Genomic DNA, 14884 nt, shown 5'->3' with positions numbered 1-14884 from the left:
ACTGAAGGGTGGCCGGGTCAGCTGGGGTATATATACACGGTGCCATAGCGGCGCCACTCCAGGGGGCGCCCAGCCAACCCGCCAAGTGTTGCTAGGGTAAAAAAAAGGTCTTCCGTCGAACGTGCATGCGGCATGCGCACACCTAACTGGAATGCATATGAGCAATCACTCAAAGAAGAACAGGAGTACTTGTGGCACCTTAGAGACTAACAAATTTATTTGAGCATATGCTTTCATGGGCTAAAACCCATTTCATCGGATGCATGCAGTGGAAAATGCAGTAGGAAGAGATATATATACACACAGAGAACATGAAACAATGGGTGTTACCATACACACTATAAAGAGAGTGATCAGTTAAGGTGAGCTATTACCAGCAGGAGAGAAAAAAAAAAACTTTTTGTAGTGGTAATCATAATGGCCCATTTCCAGCAGTTGACAAGAAAATCTGAGGAACAGTAGGGGGGAAAATAAATATGGGGAAATAGTTTTACCTCTCCAGCACATCATCAAGGATCTACAGCCTATCCTGAAGGATGATTTATCACTCTCACAGATCTTGGGAAACAGACCAATCCTTGCTTACAGACAGCCCCCAAACCTGAAGCAAATACTCACCAGCAACCACACCCCACACAACAAAAACACTAACCCTGGAACCTATCCTTGCAACAAAGCCCGTTGCGAACTCAGTCCACATATCTATTCAGGGGACACCATCATAGGACCTAATCACATCAGCCACACTATCAGAGGCTCTTCACCTGCACATCTACCAATGTGATATATGCCATCATGTGCCAGCAATGCCCTTCTGCCATGTACATTGGCCAAACCGAACAGTCTCTACGTAAAAGAATAAATGGACACAAATCAGACGTCAAGAATTATAACATTCAAAAACCAGTTGGAGAACATTTCAATCTCCCTGGCCACTCGATTACAGACCTAAAAGTTGCAATATTACAACAAAAAACTTCAAAAACAGACTCCAACAAGAGACTGCTGAATTGGAATTAATTTGCAAACTGGATACCATTAAATTGGTCTTGAATAAAGACTGGGAGTGGATGGGTCATTACACAAAGTAAAACTATTTCCCCATGCTGAAATTAAACTAATTCTGTGTATGCAGTGTAGCTGTAGCTGTGTCGGTCCCAGGAAATTAGAGAAACAAGGTGGTTGAGGTAATATCTTTTATTGGACCAACTTCTGCTGGTGAGCGAGACAAGCTTTTGAGCCAAACAGAACTCTTCTTCAGGTCTTGTGTGTAACATAAGCACCACTATTTGTCAGTATTTCCCACAAAAATCCTTAGACTTGCATGGTATGGGATGAATAACCTCAGAAATTCATTGTTCTTCATTATTGCCGAGAAAAATATCACATTTATATTACAAATGAAAACTTACATCTAATTAGTTCTGTTCCAGCTGAGTTATGAAAGGGATGCATTTCTTATCTTCATCCCACCCACACAATTCATTCCTAAACTTGACTTTTAAAATTACTATTATTATTGCTAGGCTTTCCAAGCAGTGGGAACATAAGAATTCAAAATGTTCACTGAGCTTACTAGATGAGAAGCTCTACATTCAATAGCATTATCTGCTTGATCAGAATGAAGGTTTAAAACTAAGTAGAAAGTAAATGATTTCATTCTAATTAGAATACTTCTGGCACTGTAGATCAGAACGTCACAATATTAAATCCTTTAGGTCTTGAAAACACTCACCTGACCTGGTTTACTGGAGGTTACTCCTTGGATTTCTAAGTAGCTGAAAGTTAGTTCTAGCTGTAATATAAAACAAGTGCAGAATATAAATACCTTGTTTTCATTTTTAAACATTAACCAAAACATATGAAAATGCCACATTATTCACAAGTTAAGGAAGAGGAATGCATCTGGACTGATTAAACAAGAAGGTTAATAGTAATTGTGTCTCAGCTCTAATAACTTTACTGTGTACAAGTAAATATTTAGTACATTTGATTACATTTTATATTAAAGGTTTATTTATAAATAACTTTTTATGGGTTAAAAATGACTAGTAGAAGTTTCAAGGCTGTTACCTGACTGAGTAGTATGCGTTACATGTAGCTCTAAGCACATCAGTACAAAATGTTATAGATGTTTATAAGCAACTTCTTGACCTATTGTACTCTAACTGGTTAACCATTTATTAATCATTAATTAGAGCTTTACGAGCTATTTATAAAAGCACTCTTCATAAATGTGACCATTTATTTTATGGAAAGAACACCTACACAGGCCTATAATAGCATGTAAGACACTTTTTTTCTAGAGTAATCTTCCTCACAGACTATCATGTTATAGTTTTCACCAGTGAGTATATGGGCAGCACAGTTTAATGCCATTCTGCTCTCACTCAGGACTTTAGGATTAAAGGCTAAAATCCAATGAAAGTTTCTAATTATAACTCATCACTTCTGTCCTCCAAAGAAATGAGCAATAACCAAAAAAAGTTTGTATTTAGTTTAGTGAAATTGATTTTTTCCCTTTCTTTTTGTTGTTAAAAGTAGTTTTTCACAAAAGGGTGAACTAACTTTCCAATCATTTAGCTGAAAAGATGGTCAAAAGAATATGCACCAAGTTAAGAAACATAATGTACAGCAGCATCATAGCATGAAACAGCCTGGAAAACTACACTTCCTGTTCCTGAAAGATGCTCCTCAACCAGCAATGAAAAGGTCCTTTATTTAGCCACAGAACAGATTCAGCCCAGGCAGTGGCAGTGCGAGCATTACCTCATTGCTCACACCAAAGTATATCATTTTGGCATGAAGAGATCACCTTGTAAGAAATTCATTCATTTTCATACCCATTCAGTTACTTTTTATCTGAGATTGCCAGTTAATATCAGTTTTTGTGATGTGGACACCTATCTACTGTATCTTCCTCTACATTCACAAAGGACAGCCAGTCATCAGATGGCAGCTTTTGATCACTAGTGACATACACTGTATTCAAACCACACATTTAGCAGTGAAAGTCTCCATATCCCATTGCCTGTCCAATACCGAGTCATCCAGTTCCCTAGAACCTAGGAACATTTTAAAAGTCTATTTAACACATTTCACAGTCAGGAGTATAGTGTACATGTATTTATTCAACAGACCATTATGGATCTTTTAGGAGCTTCTTTCCATCATCTAAATTGTTCCTACTTTGCACATTATTTATCCAGCAGTCTCTGATGGCCCCAGTAAAAGTATGTGTTGCATGTGTGTTAACTTCGTATATTCACGCTAACCTAAAACAGCTCTTCAAAACAAAACAAAAAAAATCTATACAGAAGCAACAGATTCAAAAAGCTGGTCTTGCAAAGAACGCTTTTTGAATATTGGTGTGCAATAGCAAGGTGTGGCAACATCTCTATAATTAAGATGGGGGGATTCAATGTTGCAAGTGTGTGTGTAATACAATAAATCTTTCCAAAATGTATAACAAATAATTTGTGAGTCAATTTTCCCAGGATTGTCGAGTATACATGTTAATTTATGAATTAAAAATAATTAAAAGAGTTATTCTGTTAGCTAGTGGTGTCCTATAAAGGATAAACACTATTCTGAGTGTTTCACCTTTTTAGGATACCACGGCTAACAGCCATCTGGGTTTGTTCACTTTCAAACTTTCCACATAGCTAAAACTCACTGCAAACTAGTACCAAAAGTACATTTGGAATCTTGAACCATCGAACATATCAGACACCAGATACTTAATCTGTGCATTTATGTCAACATTCAATATTTGCTAATGTTGCTAAGTTTGTAATACAGTGTGTATGTGGTGTGTTTCCTTCTCTATTAGAGGGAAAAGACAGCTCCTTGTCAATGTGTGGAGTCTGTCCATGGCCGCCCAGAGGATTCCGGGGATCTGGGGTCTTCGGAGGTGGTGGGCCCCGCTTCGGCAGTAATTTGGCAGCGGGGGGTCCTTCCGCTCCGGGACCCATCACCGAAGTGCTCCGAAGACACTCCCGCCGCCAAATTCTGCCGAAGCGGGACCCGCCGCCAAAGTGCAACCGAGTCTTCGGCGGTAATTCAGCGGCGGAGAGTCCTTCCACCCCGGAGCGGAAGGACCCCCCCGCCGCTGAAGACCCAGAGTGGAAGAAGCTCCGGGGGCCCGGGCCCCACGAGAGTTTTATGGGGCCCCCGGAGTGAGTGAAGGACCCCGCTCCAGGGGCCCCGAAAAACTCTCGTGGGGGCCCCTGCGGGGCCCGGGGCAAATTGCCCCACTTGCCCCTCCCCGGGCAGCCCTGAGTCTGTCACTATGTGTGGAAGTGCACTGTGCTGCAAAGAGGAATCTCATAGACTCATAGACTTTAAGGTCAGAAGGGACCATTATGATCATCTAGTCTGACTTCCTGCACAATGAGGCCATACAATCTCTATAACAAACCCCTAACCTATGTCTGAGTTATTGAAGTCCTCAAATTGTGGTTTGAAGACCTCAAACTGCATAGAATCCTCCATAAAGACTACTGCAAAGAGGAGTCCATAACTTGACTTTTTTTATGTTAGGCAAATGTCACATTTAACCAATCTTCATCTCTTTAATTATATTCATGTGCCTGGAATAAAATTTCAATGTCAATTTTATGAGCTGTTCAAGATGAGCTAATGCTTGGAATTCCATACAAAAGTAATACAGTAACCTCAGTACTGAAGTTCTCAGAACACAGTAGATTTCACAAAAGTTCCTTGAAGGAACCAAGGTGGTGAGTGTTTGTAACCTATTCCTCTTTCAGAAGGTCTGCGTAAGGGAGAGATGTCTTCGTATCGCAAAAATAAAGTCTACTGCATCATTGGGGAATGGAGAGAAGGAAATACTTGATCAGCCATAAATAAAAGAAAAAGATTATAGCAATAAACTGACACTAAAAATACAAATCAATTACATCCTCCTCCAGTCGACATTGCCCTTTTCAGGACAACTAAATCACTCTACCACTTGTCCGTAGTTAGTGTATTAAATTATCATAGGTTATAATACTATCTCAGGAAAATGTCACATGTTCTCATCTCTCTCAATGCTCCTTTGCTAGATGACATCAAGAGGAGTCACTGAGCTCATCAGCAACATTAAGATCCCGTGCAGCTTTTTAAACTTTCTAGATTTTAGGAAGTCAACTACCATGCACACCTGTGCTAGTAAAGAAAGACGCTCTCAACAAGCATACTGGTGTTGAATCAGAAAGGATCCAATTTCCAAAAGAAATTGTGTCTGTGAAGAGCGGCTTTCATTTGAAAACTATTCATCCATTTCACTTATCATCGATGCCACCAATTTCATTAGCCTAGAATAGAGATTTTAGGCTTTGATTTGGGAGAAAAAAAAAAGAGATACAGCACAATCAATCTCACAAGATATTATGAAATAAAGGCATCAAAAAGACATTTTTAAAAGTGTTTTCAGTGCTAAATTAATACTATAGCTATTTCCACTGATTATTTTTCTGCCATTTCCATTCTCAGAACATTAAATGACACCATTTCCACTTGACATATGAAACTCTGCAGCCCTCATTTCTTTCCATAAACATTAGGGACACCAAAAGAAGAGTCTTTTTAGCCTTCAGTACATGTTTTCAGTCTGGATATGAGGGAGACGAGCACTTTCCAGCACCAGTGATTATCATTTGTTAATCTTTCTGTGTATATGTGCACAACTAAGCAGAACATGAACATTTGCCAAAAGCATGTTAATGGACTCTGGGTGGGAGAAGAGATTATCTCCTGATTCAAAATCATCCTGCTCCACACAGAAATGTATTGTTCCTCTGCCATGACAATTGTTCCACATTGTCATGGGACTGAAATAAGTATTTCACGGCCTTTATAAAGTAGGTTGGCAAAATGCCTCTCATAGCAAACTATGGACTTCATGGAAAACAACAGAGATTATTCCACCGAGAACAGTAGGATTCAGAACACTCCATATCATTTCTAATTTGGAGTTCAGAGAGACAACAATTTAGAATATGTCTATACTGTAATCAGAAGTAGGATTGCAGTGTGGATAGGCATACCTACACGTTAGCTTAAATCTAGCAAGGGTAGCTAAAATACAGTGAAGATGCAGTGACACAGGCTTCAGCGTGGGCTGTACAAGCAAGTACTTGTGTTGATAGCCCATGCTGCCACACTTTCATTGATATTTTTTAGCCACACCAGCTAGATCAAACCTAGAGCAGGTATGTCTCCCCTAATTGCAATCTCACTCACCAACTGCAGTGTAGGCAATACCTATAGAGTAATGCCATCAACTTGTCTGGGAACTAACTCACCTGGGTCCCATTAGGAGTCTTCTGAACTGGGCAGTTACAGCACCTCAAGTTATTTGTAATGCAATTCTTCACCCATACACATTTTTAAAAGTCTAGGTTCTCCTATAATGTTTCACCTATGTGCTGACAAAACCATTTAAGAAGGCAATTACTGAAAAAGCATTCTAACAACTTTACACAAAAATTACTACTCCAGTCCTCAGATCTCTTTTCAGATGCATAAGCACTGTCATCAGTAAATTTACATCACTGCAATGTATGAATATAATTGCAAAACAGATACTGAAATAAAACAAACTTACCTTGGTGGGAATGCGGGATGTCAACAAGAAGGCCCGACATGATGTAAGCACCTAAAAAATGGAGAGCAAAAGCAGTGTTTCATATCTACAGGGACAGCACTTAGAAATATTTTAGTGTCTTTGGTAAGAATCTTTCTTTACGAAGTCTTTTACTACTTCTCATAACTAAGTAATCCAAGGCATCAGATGAACAAGTGACTTGCACAAAGTCACACTGAGTCAGTGGTTGACTGTTTAAAAGACAGGCTTATATTTTCCAACAGACAAAAATGAGCAGAACTGAACAAGATAACTTCACAGACAACAAGGACACTAATTTTGGTCTTCTTTGGTGTCCAAGGGCCTGATCTTGCAAACACTTACTAGCCAGATGTAGTACTTATCTAAGGCAAATAATCCCATTGAAGCTTTTGATAAGGATTGTTTGGGGATCAGGCCATACAGATCTGATCCAGCTCTCACTGCAGTCAGTAAGAGTCTTTCCGCTGACTTAGATGGGAGATTAGTCTCTAATCTAGTAGACCAGAGCGAGGAGAATTCTGTGATCTGGTTTTCTGTAAGTTGGCTACTATAGGAATCTTAATACCAGCCAGACAGACTATATTTAACTAAATTGAACAACAACATCTGAATAATTCCATTCTTATGAAATTTTAAAAAGAAATCAATTTGAAACGTGAAAACACCAGGAATGCAAAAATGTTAGTATTCAAGCGGAACACAAATAAGTCCAATGTATATAAAATATTAGCATTATGAGAGATTATGAACAAACATTTCCCTTCAGATAAACCCAGTGGATCTCTAAAGTAACAATGCATGCGTCTCCCACCAATGTCAATGGGAAAGAATTTCTGTGCTGGTAGGTAAAGCAGAAAATTGGAGTTGAGATTGAACAAACAGATCAGAAAGAACACTAGCTTCGAGAGAAGATTCAGTGTTAGTAAAGTTTTTAGACATTACCTCAAGGAGAAATACTATAGTCAGAGCAACAAAAATACTTCAAATTTCGATAGCACTTTCCATCCAATCGACCTTTGAGCGCTTTACATAAACAGCAATAAGTTCGGCCTCACAATACACCTATAGACATAGGTAAGTCAAATGTACCAGATTTCTGTACTCATTTTCATTTCACAGTCAGGGAAATTGACCAACCTAGGGGTCCAAAGACCTGACCAAAGCCCCACCTCCAGTTAGTGGCAGAGCTAGTTATCTACATTTCATAGATCCAGTCTTGCACTTTAACCATTAGACTGGCATCTAACTTCAGATGAGTAGCTTTAATAAAAACAAATCAAAAAACCCATGTTCTATGCATATTATGCTAGCATCAGCATGAGGGATGAACCAAATATCCAGAGCCAAACACCCCCCGAACTTTGAGAGTTTGAAATCCAGATCTGAACTCAGATCTATCTCTAGTGCAGCTAAGGTTGCCAACTAGGGATGTAAATAGTGACTAAAAAAATAAACCATTTAACCTATTGAAATTCAGTCTGTTAAATGGTTAAATGTTTACCTGGAAACTAGGGGTGTGAGGGCACTGCAGCCCCCCCGACATTTTACATGGGGCGCTACTGCCCTCTCCCCTTCCCCTCTCATGTGCCCGGGATCCAGGCTGCGGGCCCCATGCCTGGAGCTCTGCTGCCCCCAGTGCCTGGCGGCAGCAGAGCCCTAGATGCACACGGGGCAGCAGCTGGGAGCCAGATGGTGGGCCAGCAGCAGAGTTTAAATCATTAACTAGAACCGAGAAGCATCAAGTTTATCAGTTAACAGGTTAAACATTTACATCCCTATTGTCAACCCTCCTGAATCGTCCTGGAGTCTCCAGGAATTAAGATTAATCTTTAATTAAATATTGTGTCATGTAATGAATTCTCAGGAATTCATCCAACCAACGTTGACAACCCTACGCACAGCCCATGTGTGGAAGACACTCATAGAAGTAGCAGTAGGCTCCAAATCATGCCAATTTACAGTAATCTACTACTTTTAATCAAGCAGACTGTGCAATTCAGAGATATGAAGATAACTAACTTCATACAACTCTCACAAAAACATTGAGGAGTCCTTGTGGCACCTTAGAGATTAACATTTATTTGGGCTTAAGCTTTCACGGCTAAGCCTATTCATCAGATGCATTGGAGTGGAAAACACAGAGGCAAGTATAAATACACAGCACATGAAAAGATGAGAGTTGCTTTACCAAGTGGAGGGTCAGTGCTACGAGCCAATTCATGAGGTGGAAGTGGGCTATTTCAACAGGTGCCAAGAAGAGAGGAAAATCACTTCTGTAACGCTAATGAGTTCAATGTAGTCAGGGTGGTCCATTTCAAACAGTTGACAAGAAGGTGTGAGCATCAGCAGGGGAAAATTAGTTTTTGTAGTGAACCATCCATTCCCAGTCTTTATTCAGGCCTAATTTGATGGTGTCCAGTTTGCAAATTAATTCCAGTTCTGTAGTTTCTCGTTGGAGTCTGTTTCTGAAGTTTTTTTGTTGAAGAATTGATGTCAGATTTGTGTCCATTTATTCCAATGTGATACATGCCATCATGTGCCAGCAATGCCCCTCTGCCATGTACATTGGCCAAACCGGACAGTCTCTATGCAAAAGAATAAATGGACAAATCCTACATCAAGAATTATAATATTCAAAAACCAGTAGGAGAACGCTTCAACCTGACCCCCCAACCACTTGGTAAGGCAACTCCCATCTTTTCATATGTTCTGTATTTATACCTACCTACTGTATTTTCCACTCCATGCATTTAATGAAGTGGGTTTTAGCTCATGAAAGCTTATGCCCAAATAAATTTTTTAGTCTCTAAGGTGCCACAAGGATCCCTCGTTGTTTTTGCTGATACAGACTAACACGGCTACCACTCTGAAACATATAGGTCTCAGTCTCACATAATCTGAATTGTTGAGCAGCATTAGTCATGTCCATTCTGTAAGCGACACTCATCAGTTGACTAAACACCTACAGACCCTGTCTGGAACATCTTTGCTGTGGCTTGATTGAAAGATACCAGACTCCAAAGAAAAACCTGCCTTGTCCACTATAGCTCATTTCTGAACAGAGAAAACCTCTTCCCCGCTCTGTGCTAAATGCATGGAGCACACCTCCAATATCCGAGGCAGAATAGGTACATCTCATCCATATCCCTTGTGAACGACGCTACTTACCAAACAGCTCCACAGGCAATTCTGGTACTGCAGAGAAGAGATGGCATTAGGAGATATTTGACTACCTTCAATAGCTAGATGCAGCAGGGGATGCTGTAGGAGCACCCAGTTGGGGATGACAGGTCAGCCTCACCACTGCTCACCAGCAACAGCTCACCTAGAAAATGCCTCGGGAGCTCTGGCCATGGCAACTTCCCTGCCTCCTTTCTCTGCCCCTGGCTATCTAGTCTCGGGGTTAGAGTTTGGAAAGTATCTAGAGCAGGACAGCTCTTCGAGAGCTGCTTCCTTTACTTATATTCTAGCTGCTGGCCTACAAATCATGTTGATACCGGCAACACATTTATAAGCACATGGGGAAACCTCAGTTATATTAAAATTGTGCTCCACAACCTTGTTTTAACAGGTCTGCCTGCACAGATGGACACAAGCTGTGTTATAACTAGATGGCATGGTTCTTTAATTTGGTTATAACATACCACAGTTTTACCTATGCGGGCAAACCCAAACCATGCTATAACAAGGTTAGAGCACAACTGAGTTGTAAATGGATGCCACAACTCAGCTATAACTTGTAGTGCAGGACAGAATGGTGGCCCTCAGAATATAGTCAGTCTTTAAATGTATCTCGGTCTCAGACTGTAATACCTGTAAAAGTCCCCTGCAGAGTGCTGCTTGACTTAAGGAGCTCCTATTAAAGGCATCACTTCAAAGGGGTACTGCTCAAAAGCCTTCTACTTGAAGGGTAACATAGTACAGAGAGAGAGACTTCCATTCTGCCAAAGTTCAGAATTCCACATTTCTACTGGTGAAACTGTTACAAATGTAATACCAACTATAAAAGAATTTGATTGCTTTTAAATTACTGTTATACAAAAAGGTCAATTCTGTTACTTTAAAATGAATGCTCAAGCTTAACTATAGCGAGCTGTTGCCTCACTGTAATAACCACTTGACGAGAACAGTGTTGACATTTATCACAACTGTGGCCTTTTGAATCCATGAGTATGCAACCTGACCTTTTCATATAGCTCACTTGAGTTTAGGGCTTTCTGACATTTTTTTAAACATTTCAAAATTGTGTGTGACATCATCTAAATTCCTTTTAAGTAACAATGTTAACACTTAAAATATACTAACATCTTCCCTAAGACAACTTAAAAGAGTTCAAAAATGTATGAAAACAATATCAGAAACATCCATTTTTACCCTTCTCTTATTCCTTGAAGGTAAGGCCACAGTGAAGAAAAAATTAGATGATGTATGGGCTAATCGTTATTCTGTGGAGAAGGTTCTGTAGAGTTGGTACTGATTTTAAAAAGGACAATATAAAAGGGTATTCTGTTGTTTTTTTTCCTGTTTTCCAAATCACAGTCAAAGGGTGGCTGGTCCTTTAAGGGGTGATGGGCCTAGGCTCACCAGTGACTGCTCAGCCAGCTCCCCGCTGAGACTAATAAAGTGATTCGAGAAACCGCAAGTGGCTCAGCTGGAAGAGAGAGGTTGGCTCCAGTGGAAGGCCCTGGAGCGAGACAGGGAAGAGAGACAAAAGGGGAAAGGACTTTGGACCCATGAGAAGACCCTGGCTCAGGGGAAAAGACCAGATTCATGTGTACAACTTATGTTGAACTGTTTTACTGTGTTTGAAATATAAACTGCGTCCTGAAGGAAGGGTTTTAAAAGACTTTGGCCATGGCGTTAGTTTTTCCTGGGCAAGGGAGACAAGCCATCTGCCCTACACGCATGTACAAAATATGTTTGTACAGTGCCTAGCACAATGGAGCCCCAACCTCTAGGAAGATGTCTATGCTGCAGTGTAAGCCCCAGGTCAGTAGAACTCAAGTTAGCAGACCCTAAATTTGTTAACCTAGGGCTTGAGTGTCTAAACTCATTTGTAACCCCACATTAGGAATTGTCCTGGGTCCTGACCTGGGGCTGCAGCATCTACACTATATTATGCTGGCCTGAGTCCCAGACTTCCTAGCACCTTCTCAAAATGTGACCGTTCTATCCCTTTGTTCGTGATGCAGTGTGGCAGAACTTGACTGTCCACCAATCTTGACTGTTCAGAGAACAAAGAAAGTCCCTCTGTGGGATTTGGGGATACTTATGGCAGATTCCCAGAGCACAAGTCCAATGTGGCTATGTCTACACTGCAGAGCAACAGGGCCTGAACTCTGGGTCCCAGCTTGACTCAAACTCAAACCCTCTACTCTGTGGGGTTCTGGGACCATGGGACCAAGCCCTGGATTAGCATCATTTGTGTAGACAGAAGAGGGTTAGGCTTGAGCCTCAGTTTGAGCCTTAGGCTTATACTGAAATGTAGACATATCCAATATGCTACCATAATAGTAATCAATATATATTTCAATTGTGTAATTGAACATTTCTTTAATGTGTATGAAATATTGATTTTTGCATGAACTGATGGAATTTAGATGATAGGTTACTGAATTATTTTATTTTCTAATCTAAAAGATGTTGACAATTATGAAGAAACACCTGAAAATAACGTGCACTAGTTTTAATTAGCATCCTGCTAAAATGCCTGCCTTTCAGAATACTGTAAATCTGTTAAAATGCCAGTGAAGCTGGGTTTGTGCTCACATTAATATCAGATAACAAATGTTCATATATTCCACTAAATTAGCCAAAACATGTATATTTCACTCATCCATAACCAATTCAATTTGTTCTATCACAAATTCTACTAATTCATTAATAAAGTAAAAGATACTAAATCATCTTTTCAAGAGAGAAGCACACACTAGACAGGGATATAGAGTACTGTAGATGTAATGACTAGTAGGATAAAACACATAAGATCACTGTGTGAGGATGTGTGTAATTTACACGATCGAGAGTGAAGGAAATAGATCATGAGACAGGATGTTATGCAAAGCACATAACTAGACTTTTGCTCTAGGGGCATTCAACTCACTATAATCTTTCATCTTACTCTGCTTTTTCCAAAGCCATATTTGTAGACAAGAAATGATTACTATTTAAATTTTAATGCCACCATCCCCCCCACACAAATGATTTCTAAAATGTACTTATTATCCTTAATTCCATAGCTTTCCCTAACTAATGTCCAGATGCACACACAGTCCAAAATCATTGTGTATCTAGGAAAGATCTGCAACTGCAGTTGCACAATAAACAGACATTTTAAGATGTGTTATAATGTACATTATACATCTGAGATTAAGTTTGGCCCCAAAGCACTAAAATTGGTTTAATGGGTATTTTCATTATTAGGATCCTCAAAGAGACAATTTTAACCAATGATTTGCTACACAACCCACAACCCTGCAGGGGCTGAAGCCCTGCAATCTGGGGCTGAAGCCAAAGACTGAGCAACTGAGCTTCACAGGGCCCTCTGTGGTATGGAGCCTGGGCAGTTGCCCTCCTTGCTACCCCCTAACGTCGACCCTGGCTTTTATATGCAGAAAAACAGTTGTCGTGGCACAGGTGGCCTGTGGAGTTTTTATAGTGTGTGTGTGTGGGTGGGGAGGAGGGTGCTCAGAAAGAAAAAAGGCTGAGAGCCCCTGGTGTAGACCAAGCTAAGGGGAATAATTATTCTTCTTAACTTAGGTCTAGTGTTTCCCAATTTATGTAACATTTAATCACATTCTTCAGCTTCTTTAATCAGTTTAGTCTGAGTAAGTGTATAGGGAGTCCTCGGACTTACGACACAATAGGTTTCTTACAATTGCATCGTCAGTCAGAACGTTGTAATTCAGAACTGCAATCTACTCCATTGCAGGACCGAGAGTCGTAAACTTGAAACCTATAGTCGTAAGTTGATCAGGTCGTCAATGTAGAAGCGTCGTAAGTGCAGCTCGGCATAAGTCGAACGTCATAAAGTTGAGGACTGCCTGTACTGTAGCTCAATTCAGGGTATGTCTACACTATGAAGACTATACTTGCATTGCTAGTTTGCTGTAGCTATGCCGGCATAACACCATAGAGTAGTGCAACCTGCACCAACAGAAGGGGCTTTTCCATCAGTATAGAAAAACCCTCGCACCCCCAACCTCTCTCCATCCCCAGCCACAATAGCCACATCGATGGAGGAATCCTTCCATCAGCATAGCCACCCTGGGGGCCTGGCTGGTATAGCTATCACACTCAGGGGTGTGTTTTTTCACACCCCTGACCGATGAAGGTATGTCGGCCTAACTTAAGTATAAACCAGGCCTTATAAAAGGCCACCTACTTAGCATAGAAATAAATTCAAATGAGAAAATTCATTTGGAAATATTTACAAAAAACAGTTATTTCTGTACAGATTCATGCTCTGCAGAGGTCACTGCCTATTTATCAATATTAAATGATTTTGCCTCAGTAACTGACAACATTGATGACAGATACCCCTCCTCCCCCCAAACTAGTACAACAACAAAACACTAATATACAGATGCATCTTGTGTTATGTTTTCTTTCTATCTTTCTTATTACTCATTTTTGCAATCTTATCAGATATTAAAATTTGCATTTATGGAGCCCTGCTAATGTTATTGTACCAAATTAACATAGCACACTGCATCTATCAGTCTTGGACAGGTCATTAGTGTAGCACGGTTTTACACTAATTTTGCATTTTTATCTAATAATCCACATCAACTCAGGCCACCGAATGTATTGTATACTTAAATGGTTTGCAATTCACAAGCAAATTAAATACATAATTCTTTTAACAATCTTTTCCATCTGGAGAAAACCTGAGACTGAAACTTCACAAAACAATCTGTGTATTACTTAAGGACAAAAATAAAGATAAAAAACCTACAAAGATTAAAATAGGAACACGAAAAGATTGCACTATATGTTGATTCCAGTTGATAGGCACCCTTTGAACCTTCTGTATTTTGAAATATGGATGCAATAAATTATAATAGACTAGGCTAATGTTTTTGTTTCACTGAAATAGAGTGTTTTCAAAAGAAAATGAGCACAAAATAAACTATATAATAAATATATAGTGATCAAATTTTGTAGTTTACCACCTCAAGAATCTCTACCTCTTACCCTTTCATACGAACTCTACCCTTACCCCACTCCTGCCATTAATTCAGCATTGGCTAG

At 39.9% G+C, this 14884-nt stretch overlaps 1 protein-coding gene across 8 annotated transcripts in view; it reads right to left on the bottom strand.

The window, feature by feature from the left end:
- CARMIL1 (capping protein regulator and myosin 1 linker 1) overlaps window positions 1–14884 on the bottom strand; it is a 272936-nt gene that overhangs the window by 165240 nt on the left and 92812 nt on the right. For all 8 annotated transcript variants that reach the window (XM_030552559.1, XM_030552563.1, XM_030552561.1 and 5 more), the window contains 2 exons: window positions 6611–6661; window positions 1736–1795 (listed from right to left, as the gene is read on the bottom strand). In XM_030552559.1, the coding sequence (XP_030408419.1) occupies window positions 1736–1795; window positions 6611–6661 (111 nt within the window). The remainder of the gene's footprint in view (window positions 1–1735; window positions 1796–6610; window positions 6662–14884) is intronic.

Source organism: Gopherus evgoodei, chromosome 2 (assembly GCF_007399415.2).
Source record: "Gopherus evgoodei ecotype Sinaloan lineage chromosome 2, rGopEvg1_v1.p, whole genome shotgun sequence".
Lineage (NCBI taxonomy): Eukaryota > Metazoa > Chordata > Testudines > Testudinidae > Gopherus > Gopherus evgoodei.
The sequence above is the reverse complement of the archived record's forward strand: the minus strand, read 5'-3'. Positions and strand labels throughout refer to the sequence as shown.